We start from the raw sequence: 21,388 nt of genomic DNA on the forward strand, positions 1-21,388 counted from the left end.
TTTGCATACTGTGTAGTGGAATGCCATTTTTCACGCCATATTAAATCAGTTGAGCGGGAGCTGAGCTCACTCATTAGCCACGAGACAATGACACTGTGCTCTCCACCCTTGAGAACAGCTCATGTTAATGTTACTGTCTGTAATGCCGGTGTAGAGTTTGAGTGGTGTGTCACCGGGGGAGGCACTGGACAGCTCCCCCTGCACTAACTCACTATGGAGGATGTCCCGGGTCTGGACAACAGTCCTGTTTTAGGCTGAAGGAGTTCCTCTGTCAGGAGACCTCCCAGGACAGTACCTCAGTGGTGGTCCGTCATAATGACTCCACAATTACCTCTCGGCTGAATAAGGCCATCCTGTCATTTTGAGACCACAGAAACACTGGCTACTAATATGATCACATTTTCCATGCTTGCTCCAACATTTATGGGGGCCATTTAAGCACTCAGTCCGTACCAAAATTCAAGTGGCTTGTTCCCATTGTTACTCAGGTCTTTTGGCTTGGCGGCGCTCCCTAAAACCCTTCATTGTATGAGGAGCAAAGATTGATATCACAGATACAGTGCATCCACCTGATAATATATATTATGTCCAGGGAGAGTAGATCTAAATGGTGCTATATCCAACAACACTGAGAACTGATAATAATGGCTAAAAAAAACAAAAAAAACAACAACTCTAAAGGGAATGATACGGTAATATTTCCAAAAGCTAAATTACATTTGCACCTCTTTGATAGCAGATTTGGCCCAGGCCTACTGTATGTCTCTTGGGAGTTCAGCTTCGCTAATGTTAAGAGGAAAGAGCTGAGAAACATTAGCTCAGCTCTGCCTCCATTTCCTTTCCAATTACGTCGAAGGCCTAGTCTTTGAAGAGCACTTCTGTTTGTTTACACTTGGGGCTGAGCGTATAGCCTATAACGCCTGCGTTCACATTTTCACACACAGAATGGTTAATAGGTTAGGGGCCCCCCCCAAAAAAGAAAGAAAAAAAAGTTTTGTACAGCACTGGTTCATCACACCACTGCCATTACAAGTATAGTTACAAAACTTCTGGAGTGAACATGCAGAGAAAACAGCTTGCAACGTGACAAGCTTGCACAATTTCACAGATTAATTTGGTATCAATGAAATAAACAAACAACAAAAAAAACACTTTGTAACATTTGTACATTCTGGATAAATTATCACCAAAGGTGCGTTCGGACTTGGATGGTTAGAGCGGCGCGATGACATACAAAGTCAATGCAAAGACGAGAAGTTGTGTGAACGGCACGACGCGACCTGGCGCGGTACAAACGGGACGAACCGAGGCTAATTATATATTCAAGTCTGAAAGCAGCTTAAGGATTTAACTGCATAGTTAACGGAGAAAGGAATGCTATCCATTGAATAGTAATTTGAAGGTTCACCATTGGCTAAAAGGAATTACAGAAAGGCTGTACACTGCACAGCATGTTGCATATGCGTGTCAAGAGACATACACATAAACAATAAAAGTGCAGAATGCTGTCACCTTCTTCCTTTTGTTTTTAGAGAATATTACAACTTTGATTATGCCAAACAGCTGTTCGGTCTGATTATGATGTAAATGCATGCAACCTGCCTCAGGTTGGCCGACCCATTTCGAAAAAGCCACAAATATATAATCACAATCAAACATGAGTCTGTCAAGTGCAAATGCTGAAAATTCTAAATTCAGGTCATGGCAACGAACTGGGAACCGCTCGTATCTCTGAAGAGAACAGAGTACTGCCTCTAGCATCAAGGATGATGGCAATCATTCCCAAACAATGGGTGACTTCTATTTATCAGATAGACTCAAGAAAACCGAGGACTCTGAAACTCTGCCTTAGTACACACTGAGAGAAACAGAGAGAGAGAGAGAGAGAGAGAGAGAGAGAGAGAGAGAGAGGTGGGGGGTGGATTGGATAGAGACATAGAAAGAAAGCGAGAGAGCAGGAACAAGAAAATTGAAGGCGTGGATGGGGGGTGGCATTGCTGATTGGGTCAAGTCAGGGCAGGGCAGTTCTCTCTCTGAGGAACAGCAGCCCATGTGCTACATATGGCAACTCTACCTACATGGAGAATTAATGACTCTCATTTATGAAGAGTGCATGAAGAGTCCAGTCCACTGTGGCAAGGCTGCTACGAGGAGCCAAATTCTCCCCGCATCACTTTTGCAGTGCAGAGATAGGCCACTGTCCAAAACAAACGGGGAGGGAATCTGGTTATCATCACGACACAGCTATGCAAATACACAGATCTTGTTCTATTCAGAGATGAGCAGGGTCTGCAGACAATAACTGGCTAATCTTGCCCATGCTTCATGTGACATGTTCAGTGGCACAGTAAAATAAGTCAAATGAACACTGTGCACCTTACAAAACGATTATATTGTTTAACGTTTAAGTCGTATTACTTAATTATGTGTAATAGCCAACTCATTTACATTGCCTTGATGAAAGGCACACCCAAAACATTTGGAGGAGCAAATATTGCTCTGTGTTCTGCCTCTTTATCGAGATTGATGCCCACTTAAATTCAGGCTATGTCAGCCGGCGGCAACCTCCATCAGACAAGGACAAATAAGGAGAGTGAAAAGCCCATCTATGGCTCTTTGCCTCTGAAGAGATCCACGGGATGAAAAATGGCTCTTGTGTAATTTGGGTTCTGTAAAGCATAGCTCATCTGTGGTTCACTCAACCAACTAATGGTGCTATATGAAATGCTGCAAGAATGGCAGGAAAAAAGCATATTGTCCCTCGGACACAATTTGTCTACTAGAAAAGTCCTTGAACACGTGTACAGTAAGCACGTACGTACACACTCCCACACACCTGCACGCCCACCCGCACGCACGACCACACACACACACACACACACACACACACACACACACACACACACAAACACACCGTATGTACGGTGACAAACGATGCTTTAACTGTTCTTTTGAAATATTCATAGCAATAAAAGAAAACACATAAAGATGACACCCTCATATTGGCAGGAATTACATTTCCTGCCAAACTTTAAAAGCTTTAGTAAAATGGTAATTTCCCTTCCATTTCCAAAAGACCAGTGTCTGGCCAATGAAAATTCTCCAGTCACAGACTCACAGTAAGGCCAGTGATATTGTACATTCTCAACAGCAACCTCCAGAGACTTGTTAGGGGCAGTCATGCAGCCATGCAGTAGCATTCTCTGTTCAATACTGAGATCAGAAAGAGCTTGCTTTGACTGTATAAATACTTGCAAACAAGCCATATTCGAGGACATTTTCTAAGATCCATTAAAGGACCACTTCACCACTTTTCAACTTAATAAAACACATTTTTTTGTGTGTCATAGGGCTGTGGGCAGTTCAGAAACCCGACATCATCGTTAGGCAGGTTTTTTTTTTAAACAAGATTTTAAAATATATATATATTTACATTTTTATTATCGTGAGAACGATGGCATCCATTTTCACATTGCAACTTTTCAGGAAAAGAAGAAGCATGCAGTCTGAACTGCCCACAGCCCTCCTTTAAGACACAGGCTGAGTAGGAAAAAATTGTGGTATAATATCATGAACATTATCATGACCAATAATATGAAGATAGGTTGAAAAGTGGTCCTTTAAACCAGCAAGAAAAATATTGTTGTTGTCGGGCATAAACTATAATCTATCTTTAAAATGCTTTTTTGTGTCTAATCAACGTTGGTGAAAGTGATTAAGTCTATCTGTGGGTTTTATAAATATGTGTAAAGTATTAAGAGCTTAATAGCAACATAGCCAGTCATTGTTGACTGGTTATAGCTGTTCCTTTTAATCTGATGTTAATGCTGGGGAAACATGGGTAGGATTTTCTACATGGCCACACATATTGAACTATAATGTATTAAAATAATGCTCTCTCTCATTATATCTCTGCTGTCTGGAAGAAGCAACCTAACTCCAAAATGTCCATTGTTCGGAAAAGAAAAGAAAAAACATCCAGCTCAAGTGGAGGTTTTAGTCAAACACACAGACGAGATTTATGAAACAAAAGAAAAGAAAAAAAAAGATGGCTAAAAGTTAGCTATTTTGTGAATGTGTATGTGTGTGTGTGTGTGTGTGTGTGTGTGTGTGTGTGTGTGTGTGTGTGTGTGTGTGTGTGTGTGTGTGTGTGTGTGTGTGTGTGTGTAAATACCACTTTTTAACATGATACTTTTTTTTAACTGTAGATTAATCTACAGTAGGTAAGAAAATCTGTTTTGTGCTTCATGAAGTCCTAACTTGATTAAAGCATGTTTTAACAAAAACATAATACACCAATAATCTCTATACTGTATGTATATTTCCATTATCACTGCCTGAATTGGACAGATAGCAGAGTACAGTAGGCATAACTGTCAACAACATATAATGGGAGAGTGCAGACACTGTCGTACTGCTAATGAGGCAAAGCATAATTCAATAATGAGCCATTCTAAAGCAGATCCCATTACTAATAGCATTGGGGAATGGGGATGTCATGGAATTTAGTTTCTTTCTTTTTTATCTTTTTACATTTTTCTTTTCTTTTCTTTTTTTTCTCCTTCTGTGTCTATAATGCGTACTGACAGGGGTATTTCAACTATTTTGTCCACAAATATGTTGGTCCTTCCTCTAGGTCAACATCATGTTTTTCTCTTCCTTGTAAAAGCCACATGTTTTTATCACATCACCACCACAAAACCCAGATGTGATCTGGACAGTCTCAACAGCTGAGCAGCTCAGAACAATGATTAGCTTCACCGCTCGTAGGCACAGCCGATAGAACAATTTCTCAGTTATTCCCCCAACCAAATCCCTCTCTTTTTACATCCATAATTACACAGGTGGGAAGAGAGAATCTCTAATGAGATCCACTCAACCACATCTTTGTGTAACCATGAGTGATTAGCCTAGTAAGGAACTATAAAACTAAATGGGAATTAATGTTGCTACAGATGCCATTGCCCATAAAAAGGGGGGGGGCATTATTTTCACTCACTGTTGCATTGCTATGCAAGTAAGAGCACACAATGTTCCAACTTAAACACCAGACTACTGTAGACAGATTGGGGAAAGGCATGGATTGCAGGCTGCACCTATGGTCCATAGGGCAGTGCCGGCCCTGAGCAATTTGGTGCCCTAGGCAGTATTTTTCGCGGTGCCCCCCCTATTATAAAACATACACTAAACAACATCAGTCCTATATTGTAGTATTGATACTTTAACTTCAGTACTTTTCCCAATTCCCACCACTGCCTACTTGTGAGTAAGTGTCCACTCAACTATGCTATGCAGTTGACAGCTAATATAGTGGGGGGAGTGGTTACTAGTGGGGGAGTGATTATGCAAGCGATTAGGGGTGGAGACAACTACCTATCGTCACCCTGGGGCTCAGAGGTGCGAAGACCTGGTTACCACACTGCTCCAGGCAGCGCACCCCCCCCACACCTCCGCCTCCCAGTTCTTCTGCCCCTTTTTCCATACGGTTGTCACGTTTTGGTTTTACTTTATACCTGATGTAAAGAAGCCTTAGTGCTTTTCTGGTTTCATCCAGTTTTTGTATTGACATATTTACAAAATGTCAATCAAGCTTGTTTGTTTAATTTAGGCTATATAATTGTACATACATATGCGGTAGACTATATTAATGTCTGTAGTTATTAATGCCTCTATAGTTATATGTACATACAGTAGCCTACTTTATTCAGCATTTTTGCCAAAGCGATAATTTAAGCATAATAACAATATAATTTGAAAATGTATAGATCTCTCCTCTACAAATGGGAGCCAGCGACCCTTTCCATAATTCAGTGTGTGGCAAAGCGATGCAGGCCTTTATTATATTATGTTCATTCCATACCAAAACTCTCTCGCGTGCGCGCGAGTGTGTGTGTTTGATTCTGATACTATACACGCAGAAGAACTGGGAGGCAGAGGCGCGGGGGGGTGCGCTGCCCGGAGCAGTGTGTAAACCAGGTCTTCGCCTCTGCCATAGGGAATAAATCCTAATGTGTTTGGAGTGTATTCTAGCAGTGCCAGGCTCATTAAATCAGGTGTTCCTCCTAACATACCCTGACCATTCACCCGACACCATACTGTTGGGAGCATTAATGACTTCCTCAGAGTTGTATCAGAGGTGGTCACATCACAAAGGACATAAGATTACTTATTTGTATTTGGCTAACCTTGTGTCCATGTGTTGTGATACGGGCAACAAAGATTAGGTAGAGCAAACAGCCATTATAAATCCATTTAGCTAAGGGTCCAGCAGAGGTGTGGGTGAAATGGGTTTTAGAGAGGGTTGTGTTAAGTCACCCCTTCTCAAAGACTTTTATCCCCTGTGGGTAGACATTTTGACACAAGAAAGAGAGAAATTCAGACACTAATAGGATATGTGCAACACGCCGCAAATAGGTTGATATGATGTATTAATTTTGTTTCTGTATAGCATCGCAGAGAGGCCCTGGGCTGTTTTAGGAATATCTTGGCCAATATGATGATAAATAAAGCCTGATTTATACCTTGTCATACGGCGGTGTCACGTAGTGAAAATAACCGATCTACAAGCTCACAATGCGTGAGCTTGTAGATCAGCTACATGTGAATATATGTAATATATGTAATATATATATGTAATATATGTATATGAATCACTAGGCTAAGCTGGTATGGTTCAGATCCCATCTCCTAACAGAGAGAAACCGACGGCAGCTTGCCTGGTTCTGTGTAACTCTGTCGCAACCAAGATCTCAAGCTCTCCGATGTGATTGCACAATCACAGAGTTGTATTATTAGTTTGATTCATCATCAGACCGCCGGCCAGCGTTTGTGTCTATTTTCTTTCTTCAGAATGAATGCAGTGACTAACAACCTGCCGATGCACGAGTCACGACGCACGCAGCACGGAGGCTCACTTATAATCGTACTGAGAAATCAGAGATGAGGATGGGATATCTCACCTGAAATAGGGTATGATAGAAAATAAATGACACACACACACACACACACACTCCCGTTTTCGCAATACACTAAATACGTTCACCAAAAATAGCCGATCTGTAAGCTCACAATGTGATGCATTTCACAACACGTGAGTTTGAAAATCTGCTATTTTCACTGAACTTTAGCCCCAGAAAAGGGATGCTGGGGTTCAAGTGGATAGAGTACAGGCAAGGCAGGCTACGGAGTATGGGGGAGAAAAAGCATGCCAGATATCATATCAGATGTTACTATCTTTTATTTAGAGGGCTTATATTCTCATCTGATCATTACTGGCTCAAGGCCACATTTCTGAAGAGAGAACTCTCTCCGAGATCCATGGCAGTCAAAGTTATATATCAAGCTGTGCAAGACATCAATGTGTAGAATCCTCTGTTTGAAAGACAAAGACAGGCGAGGCTTAATAGAATAGGCTATAGTAAATGCACAGCGAGCACCTCCTGAGGGGCTCCATTAGCTGGCTTGGCGTCAAAAGCGTAAGAAGCAATTAATAATATCCATGTTTAAACAATGTAAAAGCACGAAATTAATGAACGAGATCAACATCTCCGGTCCCCTTAGTGTCCTTGCAGAGGAGGAAATATATTGGCCCAGTTGTGAGGTCTAATTTCCAGCCACGGGCAGTCCCCCTCATGGTGTATTCGAAGGCTGTTTGATTTTTTTCACCCCGTCTATATTTTATTCATGAGGACATTTTCACAAAGGAGAGGATATGTTGCTGGCTAGAGTTTTCATAAACTGTGAGGTTGTGGCTAGCTCTGGTTACCCAGTGAAACAAATCACCTAATTAAAAAGAAATGAGCAGATAGAATCGATGCAGATCACTTCCAATGTGGTGACACGTCCCTCTAGAGAGGGAAACAACAACATTCGGCAACAACAGCGATGCAACACGACGACGGATCAAACTACAGCGCCATCGTCCAGTTCACTCTGCTTGAGCAGGGGAAGAAGTTCTCCAATATTTTGTAAAAGGATAAATACCACAGAAATACTCTGCTACGAAAGTACCAAAAACTAAAAGTATCCATGGCCCATTTGAGAATATTGATATTATGTTATAATATGGAGGGACTTATTTTTTAACTCAGCCCATCTACAGTACAGTATATAGTTTGATTTGAACTTAATCTATAATAATACATTTAATTTAATTTATTTGGTGATTATATTCATAATATTAATTGCAAACTGCAAAGTAAGGAATGGTAATGCATCAAATAAGAGTACAAATAGTTGTAGAGTAAAGTGAAATAATCAATTCAAGTACAAGTACCTGCATATACAGTAGTACAGTACTTTTAGAGTAAACAGACTTAATTACTTTCCCCCACTGCTCTACTTTACTCTATGACTTTATTATGACTTCATGACTTGAGGCCAATAGCTACTGTAGTCTCTCTGTAGGCACTGACTGGGAGTAGGAGGGAAAAAAGGTTTCTATCACTGGTGTCAACTGGCTGTCACCACACTCACAGAAAACTATAATGACACATGAGGTATAAAACTACAGAGGACAATATTCATCACCACAGCATGTGACTGATGTTCACCCGACATGAGCGGATGGAGACATCAATTCACGGCGACAGACTGATAAATAACATCATCAAAATGTTTAAAAACAGCACACCTCTGAACATTCTTCAAGAAAAGGAATGTGGATGTTTGTGTGTCTGTGTGTGTGTGTGTGTGTTGTTGTTGTTTTCCAACCACAGAAGCTTTTGAACATCTTAAAGAGGAGTAAACACAGTTTAAATGTCCACCTCAAAAAAGTCCAGGCCTGATTTATGCAGAAGCTTTAATGTGGTTAAACCTCAGGGGAGATGGAATGTGAGGATTCATTATGTTCGCTACGGAGCGTGCAGGTGCCAAGGAGCAGACTGACAGCTGTTCATCAGTGGCTCTATGCTTCACATAATTCATCTAATCAAAACCTAATCTCACTTCTAATCTCAGGCGATTTTACACAACATTAAGTACAAGACCTTTTTCTTTCTTTCTTTCTTTCTTTCTTTCTTTCTTTCTTTCTTTCTTTCTTTCTGTCATGTTTAATGTAGAAATCTAATGCCAATTATTTTCTATATTCACTTCAGAACCCTGTCATACATATTATACAGAATGAATATAAAATATGGCGTGAAAAGATTGACACACGCCACCTGTTTCTATAATTTATATACTGAGGGATTCTTGTTTTTTATGTGCAGAATAGTGAGAGGTCAGCAAGGATTTATCCTCCAGTGGGAGCACACGGATTAGTGACTGGCTACTCAGTGGAACCCACGTAGACTAATCCATGATTTATTCTATTTTTAATTACATCAATACAAGCTATGGGGAAAAAAACGACATTAACCATCTCTCAGGTAATGGATTTGCATACCGGTATATAGATAGGCAGGTCTGCTTTGATAGTTTTCAAAAACAATACGCATTTGTGTTAATGATAAAAGCTGAAAATCACCCCCTCAGTGCAGCAAATCACCTAAGCATAAATCAATCTTTCTCCTCGGTCGCTATTGCTTTTTCACTGGAAGCATGATACGATAACTGAGCTCAACATGAATACACTGAGAAATCTGGTTTGTAAGTGTAATTCAAATAAATGGACCCGTATAGTATACGCAAGTGTTAATTTATCACTCCAGATTTTGCGGTGTGCTGACTTTTTCAAGTTCAACAGCAGCTCTACTGGATCCAGAACTGTGCCTGGTGAATCTAAAATAACCCTATGTGAACCACTTATTTAAATCTGACATTGGGACTTGAAGGCCAGGATAACGAGAGTGATCCTTGAAGCTTGTGCTCACCTTTTGTTTTAAGTGGAATATCCAAGTCACATTTCATTTGCTTGCCCCACTTGCTCTTTGCCTTGGGCAAGGAAAATGTGCCGACTTGCTGGTTCTCCCATCTGAGAGCGAAATAAAACAAACCAAATGTTTTGGTTGCTACAAGATAAATTACAGTTAAGTTCTCAAGGGCATGACATTTGAGGTGTTTTATAGCCGATATCTATATTGTCAACTTACATACATTGTTTGTAAGTAAGTAATATTAAGTACTTTTAATGTGAACTCTATATGTATGTCATACATATAATATAGAGTTCACATTAAAAGTATATCCCAAGATTATGCTGTAGATATGATTTGGATTCACAGGCACATTATTCCATGTGTCCCTGTAACCAATGCCGGCTTCGTCTCTTTTGTCATTAAAAAAAAAAAACATAAAAAACGGATTCACCAAACTTTGCACGTATAGCTATTCTGAGATGTTTGATGTTTCACATTTCTGCAAAATATATAGAGGCGCAGCTGTTCTTGACGTGCACATCTGTGCTAGGCCGCTTTTAGCAGTGCCATGACAGTCTCTGTTCCCCTTGCACAAAAATCATTGATAAATCAAGGTCGGAGCCGGGCTAATGTGAATTTGTGGCTGTTTTTATGTTCACGTTCTGTCAGACGTTTGAATTCATTAGGAGAACGAGTGTTATTTCCTGCTAGCTAGACTTGGGTGGTGAGGAAATGCTGAGGGGGGGAAAAATCATTGCTATCAGCGGTAGCAGCCTCCTGTGTAAAGGATTTCTTACTCTTTGGTTGAATTCGTTTTTCACTTCCCCAATATCTTGTCTTCACTGGTCATTGGAGCAGGCACATGATGTTGGTCTGAATAGATGCCACTAGGAATCAAGATGAATATCTTAGCTTAAAGATTGTGCTACAGTAGCTCTGTGTCAGTCTCTTAAGGCTTTCATGTCCTATTTCATTCTAAGCCCTCAAGCTTCCGCCTCCTCCAGCCCGGTCAGAGCAAAGAGACACAGCTCTGGAGTTTCTGTTGAATCCACTGGAACGTTCACCATGAACTTGCAACCTGGCATTCCCATTTTTCACCCAAATCCCCCAAAATAGCTAAATGAGCCCATCCATAAGCTCTCTATTTGTCACGTGAACTCAAAGATTGTCTATTTTCACAATTCATCATGTGACGGAATATATAGGGCTTAATACATTGAACACATTCAATGTATTGCATACATGCAAATTGCCTGTATATCAGTAGATACGCTACTATACTGTCTGTCAGCACTGAATGGAAAGGGATTACAGTATCCAAGAGCCAGGTCAATATCTCTGTATGGCTGGACCTTTAGCAAATGAGAAAATCTTTAAACCTATAATGAACATGAAATGTCACAAGAAACAAAAGATACAGATGTGGCATTTAATCTACATCCTGGAAATGATAATCCAATTGACACAAATTCTGTTGATGACAGAGTGAAGTGCGTTTCTCAATACCAAAGAAGTACTGTGTGACCCTTGAGGTAGGGTTTTTTTTCCCTGATTTCTGAAATTAAGGCTATCCCCTGAAAACTGCAAGAGAAACCCATTGTCTAACCATAGCTACTGTAGCACATGATGCTAGGAAGTATGAATGAATGACAACTCACTCTTTTGAATAAAATAACATTACAAATGGAGTGAAAGGTGTAATTACTAGTTTAGTTCAAATTTAGTTTAGTTAAAACACAAACACAACTGGCCGTGTTCAGAAAAGGGCAGCCGAGCGAGGAGGCCTCTTTGTCTCTGCGCTAGCGACTCCTATGGGCTGGGGCAGTCAGTGGGGGGAGTTAAATGGGAGTATGATGGAGGCACCACAGTCTTGCTGGCTGCTTGCTGGGCTTCTCACAGACAGGTGGTAAAGTAGGGTAGGGTAGGGTAGGGTAGGCTAGGGTAGTAGTACAACAGCAGTGGCAACACAGAAATGTATGGGGAAGGTTAATTGGCTTAAAAATGTGCCCGTTACAGGCTGCCGGAGATGATAACCTGGTATGCTTCAGAAAATTGTCTGCCGTAATAGTAAATGTATGGTATGCTGTGAGTCACAGTCAAAAGTAAACACGTGACATTTTAAGACTTTTCTAAATATTATACAGTGGGATACAAATAATGTGCATACGGTGCAAGTATGCACGGTGCAGGTACCGTATGTGAATGGCTCATTTAAATGAGACTTTGCTTCTCATTACTGTAACCATCTATGAGGAGTATTTCATAGATGGTTGCTTCATGATTACCTTGATGTCCAAGTCACTGGCAAGAAAAGCTTTGAACCGTCATATTCCCTCTACCATTGTTCATGTTGACAGTCACTGGTGCCAATACGCTTACCAAATTTCCTCATTATGTAATAGGGTTGACACGATTGTAGTTGTTATTATAATTAATTGTCATACGAACACATGAATAAGAATCATTTGCCTTTTAGGCTTTGTAAACCAAAATTCAAAATAACTAATATGGCCAAAATAGGCCATATTTAAGAATGTTATACCTAAAGAAATTATAATTAAATAATGGAACTAGCTGATCTACTGTACAAGCTCACAGCGCATAGATCTTGTATTTCTGCTCTTTTTGAAAACATTTAAACATAGGCCAATGCCCTACCCAGGCTCACCTACAGGATGAAAGTTAGGCAATAGGCAGGCACATCCACTACTCAGTATGTGTGTGGGGCATCACAATGAACACTATTAATTCAGATGAATGGAAACGATTCTGATGATTTTGCAAATGTTTTGATTATCTCTATACATTTTTATCCCATTAACAAATTTGTTCACCCGGTGCCAAAGCCTACGCAATAATCCTATCTCCCTCTGCCAGCCTGGGGAGAGCCCCAAACTGAGATCATGCTTCCTTCAATGCATGAGGACTGGAGTGAGAAGGCCGCTTCTTATCACCTGACAGGGGGGGATTGGAAGGAACACGTTATTTCAACCAGTTCCTTTCCCCTCCATCAGGCTGACCAGGGGGTAGCCGCGGGGTGATTATCTTATTAGGCCATTATGTAATAATATAGTGACAGGCCTACCATTATATTTGGTGAGAACATTTGCCCAACTAATAACTTTCTGCTCATAACTATGGTCTGTCATGTTTACGTCTGGCCGATTCTACTCTATGGCTCCCAGACATGGACACTTTCAAAGAAATCAGAGAAACGGCTGGATGGCACTTACTGTACACGCCATCCAGCACTTACGCGCCACTTACGCGCCTTCTAAATCTCTCTTGGAAGAGCCACCCATCGACTTCTCTAATATACGGCCACTCTTTCCATGTTTCTCACTGTTGACAAAAATAGCGCCGTTCAAGAATTTAGAGTAAAACTCTACTGTAAAAAGAAAACGATTCAGTAGTACACTGTCAGATTCAGTAGTACAAAAAAATGACGTGTGATGTGATGATGTGTGGGGGTAGGTTTAATGAATGATAAGGGGACTTGCTGCGCAGTGCATTTATACAACGTCAAACTGTGTTTTTCCTCAAACCAACCAATCAGAAGCCTCGGCTCCATTTCAGCCTGCATATGTCCCGCCTACCTGTGGAGAATAGGAGACTCTCCAGACTGATTAGCGCAGTGACATTTTCAGATCCGCGGAACGCAGCGAATCAGGCTGGAACCCAGGCTAACATGCACCAGTAAGCAGGAACAGGATGGAGGAAGGATGGCAATGAAGGACCGGGATGTCTGGTGTGGCATTGTGAAATCCATGATCTCGACCGCGGTCGAACAATTATGATGATGATGACTGGACACTGGATCTGGATTGGTCAATCACGGAACAATATTAAATTACACACTTGACCAAAGAAATTAGAATAATTTGTTCAAGGTGAGGTTTTAATAATAGGGGTGTTCCACGGTTCAATGGATCACATTTATGTTAAACATTAATCAGTCTTGTGTGGCCAGACTGTTGGCTCCCACAAATTTCAAATGCTTCCGGTCATAGTCTGGAGCAAGTCAAGGAAGCTCTGAAAATTATTAAGAGGGAAAGCGGATGTCACGCCACCTCCCTGCTTACGTTTTCACAGTCGCAGAAATTTGTCCTAATATAAATTAAAAACATATCTCTGCTGTCGGGCAGAAACCAGCTAACATTCAAAAGTTTATATTTTTTAAAGCAAAGCAATACTGCCTCATCAAAGTTGGTATTGTGACTTTATATATTGTCAGATATTTGCATGAGAGGGGAAGAGGGGGTTTAGCTGGTTTAGTCGATGAAAGCAACGAAAGCGCTTTTTAATACTACTTTTTAATATATATTGGTTCAATATTTTCTAGCCAACATACAGATGTAAAGGGGGTTCAATAACACTGATGTATGATTTATTAGAAATGGAAATTCTAAAATAAAGTTTACAGATATTTAAAAATATATGACGGAAATATAACAGAAATGACGAACAGATGACAGCTTCCTGCCTCGGATTTCGGGAGGTGTAGTTCCAGACTATATAGCATTCAGAGACTGTGGAATAGTTACGCGAGACTACCGCCGCCAGAGGCCGAGTAATTTTTTTGTATAGGAAATCTCATAGGCAAATCTTGGATTGTGTCTGATGGATTGTAAATGGAGGACCCCAAGGTAAACAAGACATAGTGCTTTACCAGACCTTGTATTGAACTGTGCTTTCCTCCAACTGTGGCTTATTCTACAAACTGTTCATATTTTTTTCAATCAGTCAGTCATATAAGATGTGTTCCAAAAAATAAACAAATCACCGGCGATTTGACTCATAGTAGAGGTTCCGGCCGTGACTGTACTCTAAACATTTCATTACAACCATTTGGCTCTTTGTTCAAAACATTTCCCAGCAGCAGAAATTTTTGGGGGAAATAGTGAGCAGACTAAAACACTTGTATTGAAGAAAATGAAGGCCTTTCATGCCTGTGGCCATGCAGATATATAAATCTTTTACATTCAGACATTTGCAGAGACCGGTATGAGCACAAAGATAGAAAATATTTGCGCATATGGAGATTTTCACTTACTTTTACCAGCCAAATTCCTCAAAGTTAACTCTTTCTTTGCTGCTAGCTGGTAGCATAAATGTAGTTAATAAACCTATGCCAGCGCCTGCGTCCACTTTAAGATAATCGGTTTCCTCCCCACTGTAGCCCCATGTACACACTCACTGTAACCATTGGCTATCATTAGCATTAGTGCACACTTTTTACCTGTCGCCACAAACGTTTACATGTCGGGATCGATGCGAGACAAAGTCACAAATGACATCCGAACTTTGGATGGCTGACGATCACCAAGGACAGCGCTCGTAGATTCCGAGTTATGGCGGTTTGAAAATCCTGCTTTGAACCGAGCAGGTGGTGACGGAGGTGTTGCATAGCTACCAGATCAATGTTAAAAGCTGCTCTGGGGCTCAACCACTATATACAGAGTATACGGGGGGTACGAACATGTACGTATACCTGCTAAGTGATAACGTCCCATAGCTGGGGGGTACGAATATATTCGTACTTCACAGTAAAATAATTAAACATCAACTCATACATTTAACTACAGTACATGACAGGCCAGACAGGCAGTAGGCAAGCCATGTACTAAGTCACTCTCATATTCAGTTTTATCCAATAAGTCAATGATGTATTTTTGCCAGGTGAAACCTGGCTTATATGATCGCTGCTGTTGGCTATAGCGACATTTTCATGATTGGCTGCCCAAGTTTGACCCCATACTCTGAAACGCCGCCTAAAGCAAAGGGAGTCTGACCCCATACTCTGAAACGTCACGCAGAAGTCTCAACCAAGCCCCCAGCCTTCCATTGAAGTGAATAGCGGGGGGGCGGGTCTGTTGCTCCTCATCTGCTCTCTGATCTGATCTCGCAGACCGAACCTCTAGTAGCAATAAAATGTATTTGTAATGAGTCGCTCCTTTGTATTCTGCACTGCCTGTCATAACTCTTATGATTGTTATTCCTGATACAATAACAGAATAGTCTGATTGGCTGGAATGAATGGGCATTATTTTTCTACAACACCTCCGGCAAACCTGTCAAATTACTCTTCTCAACTGATCGGTAGGCAAAGTTTGAGAATTCCTTCCGTCTTAGAGATAACAAACTGCCCAAGGCAGTGATCAAACATCGAACACTAGTTCTCATAAGTAATACTGTTCATTCTGTCTTCATGTCCACTTAAATGAACTGCTCTTTGCTCACCTGCAGTAGGCGGGAAATCGGGAATAAAAGTAGACAGCTGGCACCACAAGCTCGTGCTTGTGGGTTGATGATGATAACCTGGACTAACCCTAAGCTTTAATAAACCGTAAAATCTTCAGTATTGATTTAAGTCTAAAACAAATGGAACCATTCATCTCTCACACCTCCATTATGGATTATTTTTAGTACAGCTGCAATCTATAACCTTTACACTTCACAGTATGTCCACAAAACATTATTTTAATCCATTTGAAGGATAGAGAATGTTATACAAATATAACTATTCGTGAATGCCTACTTAATAATATAATGTAACAATATCTATTTACATTTACAATATAACTAAAGCCTGACACACTGCAAGCCTCAGATGCGAGAGTTGACACTAAAAGTAGTAGAGGAGGCTGAACAAACAGTCAAAAAGGACACGCACATCCATACCTTTAGGCTGGGTGCTGGATCAAAATGAAGTCATATACTGTAGGAAATGAAAAAATCGGCACACAAGTTTCTTTACTGATTAAAAGTAAAGAACCTGATTAAACCGGATTATAAAAGTAAAGAAACTTGGGAGCCTGAATTGGTGTGCCGATTTTTTAATTTCAACACTCAACAAACACCCTTGTGGTGATTTCAATGTGTCACAGCCTTACGATAACTGCAGTGGATGGAGGTGGTCTCCCGCTCTTTGAGACATTATTCGATCAACAGGTATTGCATGAAAAACAAACGGAAATAACGCACGTACCTCAACAGTAAAAATAGTAGCACTTGTGTGGGGTTTCAGTTTGACTGTGTAGGCAAATTCAGCAGGACAAAGTTACCACAGTCGCTGCAGAGGGACTGACTTGTTAAAAAAAACAACCAGATGACATTTTAATCTGGGAACAGATGAATGTGTGGTCATTATTTAAGTCATTGGCGAGAATAAGCATAAGGATAATAAACTTTGTTTTTAACGGACTAGGAGAAGGAAACCATCTGCTCTTCGCCTCTACATTAATTAATTCCATGCCTTTAGTTTACAGTATATATATGCAGTGGTGTAATGGTGATTTTCTTTCGGTACCACGGCACGTCATGCCCACGCATGCACTTGCACGCACGTGCCTACATGTGTGCATACGCACAGAACAGCTGATAGCCTAAGCCTATATTGTTTATAGTGTATAAGAGTTTTAGACACACAAACACAAAAGTAGACTTAAAATAATCAGACAAACTTCTTTACTGCGCTGCAGTAATGAAACGTTTGAAAAGTTTGCTTTGGATGAATCTCTTCTTTGATGGAGGAGGAGGCATTCTTGTTGCGTCAACTTGCGTGCAGGAGACCACAGTAGCGTACTGAAACCATACTGCATACTGCTGTGCTGTGTTGCTTACCGTGTATGAGCACGTGCATTCACGTAAACAGTTAAACCGGTTGTTATGAAAAGTAGTAGCCATTTGATTTGGGCACGGTATTTGACACAGCGTGAAAATAGGGAGGGGGGGGGGGGGCAGTAAACCGGACTTGGAAAGTCTTGGTAAGTCTTGTGACCTGAGGTTAGGTGCATCTTCTCTTGAATCTAGGGGGACGCGTTGTAGCGTGCACCGTTCCGTACCTGTGCGTGCACGTCACAATTATTTTGGTACCACTGCATGCACTGCGTTCTACGAGCATGACACCACTGAGTACATGCATTGTATATACAATGCTTTATACTGTATGTAATACATACATAATTCACTGTAGAAAGGACTACAGTGTGACTATGTTTCGGTATCACAACATTACAATATTGTAAAATGTATGCACAGGCAAAAATGTTGCTCCGTCAAATGTGTTCTGTTGATGTTAAGTGTTCACTGTTCAGATCCTGCACCTCTGTACACTGCTCATCTCTGGCATGCGTACCGGGTGAGTATGCAGAGACTCAAAGTGGCCTATAATGATGCTATGAGGTTGTTGCTCCACATTCCTAGATGTCATAGTGCCAGTCAAATATTAATTTGTGACCGCTGGTGTACCCACCTGTGATGCATTTAACCGTTTTTTTACAAAGTCATGTTGATAATATGCAGTGTTGTTCAAGTTACTTTTAAAAAGTAAAGAATTATAGTTATAGTTACTTATCTAAAAAAAGTAATTTGTTACTTTAATAGTTATTCAATTATGAAAGTAACTACTTTCAAGTTACTTTACTTTACTTAAGAATATAAAAAACGATTTAAAAGAAGGTTTTTTGTTCTGTCGCACAGTAGGAGAAAAGACAACTCCCTCCTAACATTATGAAATGTAGTGGAACAATAAAACATGTTGACAGGCATCTTTATTGTAGCCTCAAGTTGCCTTTTCTTTATAATAATCAAATACAAAATGAGTCCATATAATTCTGCAGTGATAGAGAGATATTCTAATTCATCAAATGTATTTTTGAGCTCATCTTCCATTTTAGAATATTCACTGTTCAGGTATTTGGAAAATGTATTTCTGCACATTGGCCCTGCTTTCACTGGTATTTTGCTGACCAAGGAACAGACTCCACCGTTGAGAGGGGAAGCATTTCCTCAACAACATAGGCTACCTAGCAATCATTTTGTCAAGTTGACTCTTGGTGACATGCTACTGTGGCGATTTAAAATCGATATTTCCAACCCACAAACCATCCGATCTCGCTGTTATCCGCATTTGCCATTGTAGCGTGTGGTAATAATGTTCATTCAACCGGCGTTTTCTGTGTATGCGTTACAAGGGTTTGTGTGTCTGTGTCATAGACTGTAGGTCTGTGTTTACCTACAGGCATAAGAAAAGACCCGCCCTACTCTGTCAGACTGTCTCTGATTGGCTTACCCTGAAATCTGGCCCTACGTTAGCTAATCAATGACCTCTTCTGCGACGTGCTTTGTTCATGTTAGGGTGTGAAGCCATGTGGGCTCAGAGGCTAGTATGAGAGGCAGAGCACAAACGAAACTGTCAACACAGAGAGCGCTCTCTCAGCAGCAGTCAGCACAGAGACGCCTGTATGACGGAGCTGCATGGCGAGACTTTTCACTTGGATCACAGAAGTTGACATAATAACATAACGCCATAACGCGGTTAACACACGCACAGTAACTATAACGCCGTTATGGAATGGGGAAATGTAAAGCGTTAGGTTACAAGTTATTGCAAATAGTAGTTTCGTTATGTAACGTAACGTGATGTAAGGGCGTTAGTTACAACACTGATAATATGTATATTGACCAATTTATTTTTTACAAAAAACAAAAAATAAACATATATGGCGCTGATCCTCTAAGAGAAACGTAGGCGGGGTCTAACGTCAGCTCACGTAGAACAGGAAGAGTACAGCAACAACACTGTATGGAGTGTTGCTGTCATATCATCTATAGAACAGATGTAAACGAAAAACTAAAACTAATCGCGCGATTGAATAAGAGTTCTAATTTTATGTGTCGGCTTGATGAACAGAATCATAGAGGCTCTAACCAGCCCCATGAAAAGCAGTTACAGATCAAACATCCAGGCTTAGACTTAAAGATTGGCGTAACGGGAACTGCCGCATAGATCCAAAGTCCCGTTAGTCCGAAGTTCCGAACATGCATTAAGGTTGGCGAACATGCACTGCTCCTGTGCTTGCGGTAATGGTTAGGTTAGGGTTAGAGATAGGGATAATAATTTCAGAACAATGAACCTTCTGACTGATGACACGGCACCGGCGTAACAGCCTCTATACATTTTAGTTATTAAACTTCCCTGCCTGAATCTTGTGGAGTTGGCACTGGACAGCCACCGTATGACATGTACTGGTGTGATAAACCTGAAACATGTTTATCAATGGGTTTAGTGTGTCAGGTCAAATCTCATGCTGCAAAACCATCTCACAGTGGTGTATATTACATACGCAACAGCTGACACAGTTGAGAACTAGCAACATCTCCTGTTTCATTTGCATATTTTTGACAAGCAGCCTATAGTTATACACCTCCAAGTCACAACTTTACTATAATCTTGCAGAACCAACTAATTAAAGCAAGCCGCAGAGAAAAGTCATTCCAAAATTCCATCCTCCCAAAATAAATGAATGAATTAAAGCTACATTCATGTGTGTCATTCAACTGGAGCTTAACAAGCTCCAGTTGCGCTGCTCTTCACAACGCGTGACATTCCCTGCGGAGTCCTCCTGCCCCATTCAAAGTCCCCATTTAGCACAGCAGGAAAGCAGAAAGCCAGTCTAGACTTTCGTCCGGGAAACTGTAGACAGATGTATGACAACTACTGCCACCCCCCCCCCCCCCCCCCCCTCGTCTGAGCGTCCAACAAGACGTCAGTGGGACTGACTGATTGAAACACAATGAGGCGAACAAGTTCAACGCCAGGCAGCACAGCACCATGAGATTTTGCAAAACGTTACAATGAAATGCTCCTCTAATTTATCATGGGTCATCATCAATTGCGTGCCGCTTACCTATGTACTGGTTCCATTCAGGATCCAGGTCAGCTTGGTTGGCCAGGCAGCCCTTCATGACGTTCAGACAGTAGTCCTTACAGGGCTTAACTGCTGGCATGCCCTGGCAGAAGGGGCAGTACAGCATCTTGGTAAGTGCTCGGATGCATGCTGGAGTGCTGCTCACCTGCAAGGAGCAAAGAGTGTGAGAGCAGCCAGCCGTCACTATACCGATACCTGATTTATACATGTTTGTGTGCCATGGATTGCACTGTAAATAGCTGATCTACAACTCATCGCAGCACGATGCGTTACTTGTGAGCTTGTAGATCTGCTATTTACAGTGTGTGACAGTACGGTATAATAGTTATCCCACCTTATTCAGTGGCATCTTAATACATGAATATTTTCAATATGAGTACATTTTCATGCAACATACGGTACGTAACTAGAGAACCACTCTGGATCAGAGAACAAGCAACAGAACACAACTCTGCTGAGGTTAGGCTCAGTTTCAGTGTCAAACTCATACAATAGTTAGAATACAGAAGTAGTGCTGTTGGCTTCATGAATATTATTATTATTCATACCACAAATTGTGTTGAGTAGTCAGGAATAAATAAAAATACCCATGCAGCAACTTATTTTGTCAATAATTCAAATGTCCACACAGTTCAGATGTACAGTATGAAGCCAAACCTCCTGGGTAAGAGCTAATGGCTTTTTCTGTCCTCCAAGCAGCAGCAGCACAGACAGGCAGTCTCATTTTCACCTTCTTACCAGACCACATATCGTATCACTCCCTATACTGAATGTGTATACCGTACTCGTACTGTGTGTGTGTGTGTGTGTGTGTGTGTGTGTGTGTGTGTGTGTGTGTGTGTGTGTGTGTGTGTGAGAGTGTGAGTGAGACTGTGAGAG

The 21,388-nt window shown here is 41.0% G+C and overlaps 1 protein-coding gene across 2 annotated transcripts in view; it reads right to left on the reverse strand.

Annotated features, from left to right (window-relative positions):
* LOC308331132 (glypican-6-like) overlaps window positions 1-21,388 on the reverse strand; it is a gene marked incomplete at its 3' end in the record, with an annotated part of 133,095 nt that overhangs the window by 56,045 nt on the left and 55,662 nt on the right. For both annotated transcript variants that reach the window (XM_080786324.1, XM_080786323.1), the window contains one exon: window positions 20,489-20,654. In XM_080786324.1, coding sequence (XP_080642450.1) covers window positions 20,489-20,654 — 166 coding nt within the window. The remainder of the gene's footprint in view (window positions 1-20,488; window positions 20,655-21,388) is intronic.

The sequence above is a fragment of the Protomyctophum bolini genome, assembly GCF_963924005.1.
Source record: "Protomyctophum bolini genome assembly, chromosome: 16".
Lineage (NCBI taxonomy): Eukaryota > Metazoa > Chordata > Actinopteri > Myctophiformes > Myctophidae > Protomyctophum > Protomyctophum bolini.